Source organism: Kryptolebias marmoratus, linkage group LG17, assembly GCF_001649575.2.
Source record: "Kryptolebias marmoratus isolate JLee-2015 linkage group LG17, ASM164957v2, whole genome shotgun sequence".
Classification (NCBI taxonomy): Eukaryota; Metazoa; Chordata; class Actinopteri; order Cyprinodontiformes; family Rivulidae; genus Kryptolebias; species Kryptolebias marmoratus.
Window position 1 is genome coordinate 3,776,889 of NC_051446.1, and position 4,097 is coordinate 3,780,985.

General features: G+C 36.4%; 1 protein-coding gene across 3 annotated transcripts in view; it reads left to right on the forward strand.

Annotated features, from left to right (window-relative positions):
• The window catches only part of LOC108249944 (NT-3 growth factor receptor-like), a 143,595-nt gene that overhangs the window by 86,012 nt on the left and 53,486 nt on the right, over window positions 1-4,097 (forward strand). For all 3 annotated transcript variants that reach the window (XM_037980845.1, XM_017439615.3, XM_017439616.3), the window contains exon 12: window positions 1,076-1,178. In XM_037980845.1, the coding sequence (XP_037836773.1) occupies window positions 1,076-1,178 (103 nt within the window). The remainder of the gene's footprint in view (window positions 1-1,075; window positions 1,179-4,097) is intronic.

Here is a 4,097-nt window from a genome sequence, read left to right on the forward strand (position 1 = left end):
ATTCCCCGCTCAAAAGTTTTTGTCTCTTACGCTGATTTCTTCTTTTAACATTGTGAAGCTCTACTTAGAACCTTCTTAAGATCCAATAGTGCAAAATGCAAATTCTTGCAATTTTTTGACTGGTCTTAAGATTTTGATCAGGAGTGTATTAATAATGAGAGCATTTCTTGAAGGAATGTACATCAACATCACCAACTGCCTTGCATGCCAAAGTTTTGAACAAAGATTTCCTGCGATCCAATAGAACTCCGAGTATATCTTGGAAATGACTCTCAGTTACTGCCACATCAAACTTTAACTCAATCTTGGAAATGACTCTCAGTTACTGCCACATCAAACTTTAACTCAATCTTGGAAATGACTCTCAGTTACTGCCACATCAAACTTTAACTCAATATAAAAGTAAAATTGACTGAATCATACCTGTTTTTGTGCTTCACAAGTTAAAATAGCTGTGGCAGCCATCTTGAATTGGATTGACTCCAAAAGTTAATCCCATGAACTATGGTTTCAATGGGTTTAAATGTTTTTGAGCTTATTTCTTTTGTTTTATTGTATTTCACTTCTGTTCAGTTTATTTGACCATGTTTCCTGTGCCACCTGTACTTTTCTGTCAGTTAGTTATACTCCTTAGTCCTGCCCTTCATCTCACACCTGTTCCTTTGTCTAATTAGTCTCAGCTGCAACCACTTACCTCACCACTCCCAGCAATTTTAAACCCCTGGCTTTCACCTCATCTTTATTGGGCATAATGTTTTCTTTCTGTGTTTTCTGCTGGTTATTTTTGTACTCTTTGTGGGTTATGGTTACTTGTTGTTTTACTACCTTCCCAGGTTTTGATTTTACTTTTGTAATTTGCATGCAGCCGCTTTTGGTTTTAAATATTATTAATAAATCTTCTTTTACTTGAGCCCTCGTAAAAGTCTGAGCACTTGGGTCTTCACCTGAAAACCTTGACAGATAATAAGGTGTAAGGTGTACATGTACACCCAATGTTTAGAACTGAGTGGTCAGTGCCGTGCTGTTTTTTTTTATTTATTTGGTTCACAACCAAATTGCCTGACCTTGCCTGCAGGTTTCCATGGCAGTCGGCCTGGCCGGGTTTGCCGGTGTAATCCTGATACTTCTCTTTGTTCTCATCAACAAATATGTACGACGATCAAAGTTCAGCATAAAAGGTGAGAAGACTAAATATTTACTTAGCGTACTATGTCTGTTTTGTCTAATCAAGCTTTAAATGATTAGTTTGGTCATTTCTGACCCAATTTTCTGTAAAATAGTTTTTATTAGTAAGTTTTTGAGTCAGATCATGGAGTGGGAAGAAAAGGGCAGCGTCTTCCTCCAGGCTAGACTAATGGCTAGCCAAACAAGGGTCCATTATTTATTTATTTTTTTAAGCTTATAAAACAACTTTTTCTCAACTAGAAGCACTCTGAGAGTGCAAACATCCACCAAGGCCATAGGATCACTGATGCCATTAAATCCTTATGCAATCCAGATCCCCACCAAAATGTAATCACTTATTTTTTATGACAGCCCTAACATTTACTAAAAATGTCATCAAAAAGTGTTAATTAGCTTTTGAGTTATCTTGCTAACAAATGGACGGGCAGACAAACAAACAAGTGACCCTGTAAACATAACCTCATTGATGGAGATAAAAATAACCAAACAATCTTGCTTCTTTACAGGCAACTCGAGAAGCTATGTTTTATGTAGCTTTGGGGTTGGTAGATTGTTAACAGGACAGATCTGAATTCATCTTTTTATTGGATAAATAATTATCAGAATCACATCAGAGTCCAGTCACTACAGTAGCAGTTCATTTGCAACTCTTATTTCTTCTTTTACAGAGTGAGGTTTTAGAATGATTGAAATATAAAAACAAACCTTAATGTTTTAACACTGAAAAAGAGGGGCCCTGTGCAATATTTGCTAGAGATGAAAATTGATCAATTTTGAAAAGTTGGACATGTAGCAATGTAGGCATTCTTAGATACTCCCAGACTGACAGGAAACCATAAATATCAAGTTTAAAAAATCCAAACTTAACAATGGAGTCTATTAATTGCCAATAATTTTATAATTATCAGAGCCAGCATTTTAAACAAAGTGGCAAAACCTTTCATTGGTAAGTTAATACTCAATCAATCAATTGAATATTAAATGCATATTCATTCAGAAATCAATGAAAATGTGAACTTTTCAGTTTTTGTCCTGTCCATTGTGTATACATACTCAAACAGAAAATACTTCATAAATCTTTACATAACTGTGTTAAAGTTGTAAATTATACATCATTGATACACTTATGTAAATTTATATTTTCCAGAAACAATTATATATTGTTATATATATTGTTAATATATTATCAGTTTATTCAATTTCAGTACTTTTTAAACACAAGCATGCACAGAACACTTACAGCTGTTATTTGTGTTAATAACACTTGCACTATATTGCACAATTCAAATGTTGCAAATACATTTCTGTAATTCATTATGTCTGTAGATCACAAGATGGTAAAAATGAGTTATGAGTTGTATATTACCTGCAGTCACTACTGATAATAGTCACCTCAGCCCCAAAGGACAATGTAAATTAACTTGTTTTTTAGTCAGTTTTGATATTATCAATTTTTCCAAACCAAGACAAGGGACCATACAGATATCAGCAGTGGGGAAGGGCCTTCATAAATGAGTGCACTTTACCTGGGAGTTGTTGTTTACCTAAAATACAATGTTTGAGTTAAACTAAGTGAACTTCAAGTTTAAGGCATGGTAACATTCTTGTTAAATGCCCATTGTACTTAGTACAAGTTAGCACAATAGTTGAAACTGATTTAAATCTGCTCAGGAATAATCAGCTGCTGCCATTTTTATGTTGGTTAAAGATGATTAGCTGTAGCAGCCATTGTAAATTAGGTTGACTTCAAAATTTAATAAGTCGCAGATGTACAGCCTCATTATTTTCTGAGAGTTTAATTCAAATCTTTTCAGTGGTTCATGAGATATTTTGCGCAAAGAAATGGGCAAAAAACATCTTCTTCTTGCCTAAGTGGCAGGCAATAATAAAAAGGTGCAATAAATTGATTGCATAGGAGTGCACACCATGAAATTACCATATTTTCCGCACTATAGGACACACTGGATTACAAGGCGCACTGCCAATAAACAGTCCATTTTCAAACTTTTGCCATATATAAGGTGCATTAAGTGAAACAAAACGGAGAATACTGAACCGACATAAAGGCCCCCACATACTTCACTCCGTGGAGGTCCGCACATACTCGAGGCAGACTCGACGTGGACTCAAAGCAGACGTCCGCTGGACACATCCACGCAAAGATCAAGGCCCAGTCCCAGTACTCACACTACACCCTACAGCTTGCTCTGTCACCACTGCCATGTTTCTGCCGTTTAATTCAAAACCCTTTCATTATCAATAAAGATTTAAAAAGAAAAAATTAAAAACCTGACATGCAGTGATAAATTGTGGGATACTTGCACTTGCACCCTTATTCCACCCTTGCGTCCTTCAAATGCGCGTTCATGCTGAACGGTTTGAGTGCGTAGTGTGTCCCAATCCTCCTCTTTAGCCCCGCCCCCTTTGTGTACTACATCCGTACTTTGGCTAAGCCCACATCAATTCATTGCTGCATGGCACGTTTTGATTTTTTTTTTTGACAGACGCAGAGCAAACTGCGTCTGTCACAAAAAAGCAGCTTCCAAATGTAAAGTATTGAAATAATTCTTGTTTCACTCTGCTGTTAATGTGTGAATACTATCAAACTTTGCTCGATATTCAACAGAAAAATACATTTGAAGAGCCAAATATCTCCTGCAATGACTTTAGAAAGCAAAAATACCTAAACTGTCCCTTTAAAATTGTACTGGCACCTTCTTAAAATACCAAAACATCGACCGCCCAGCCCTGTTGGATGTCACAGTTACGATGCAGAGACATAAGTTGATGATGTAACCTGTACTGACCCAATTCTCCAATATCTGCATGCTTGTAACCTGAGCACACGGACCCTTTTTTTTTTTTTTGCCCTGGTGGAAGGCGGACGTATTCTTCTCTCTGTCTCCTCATGC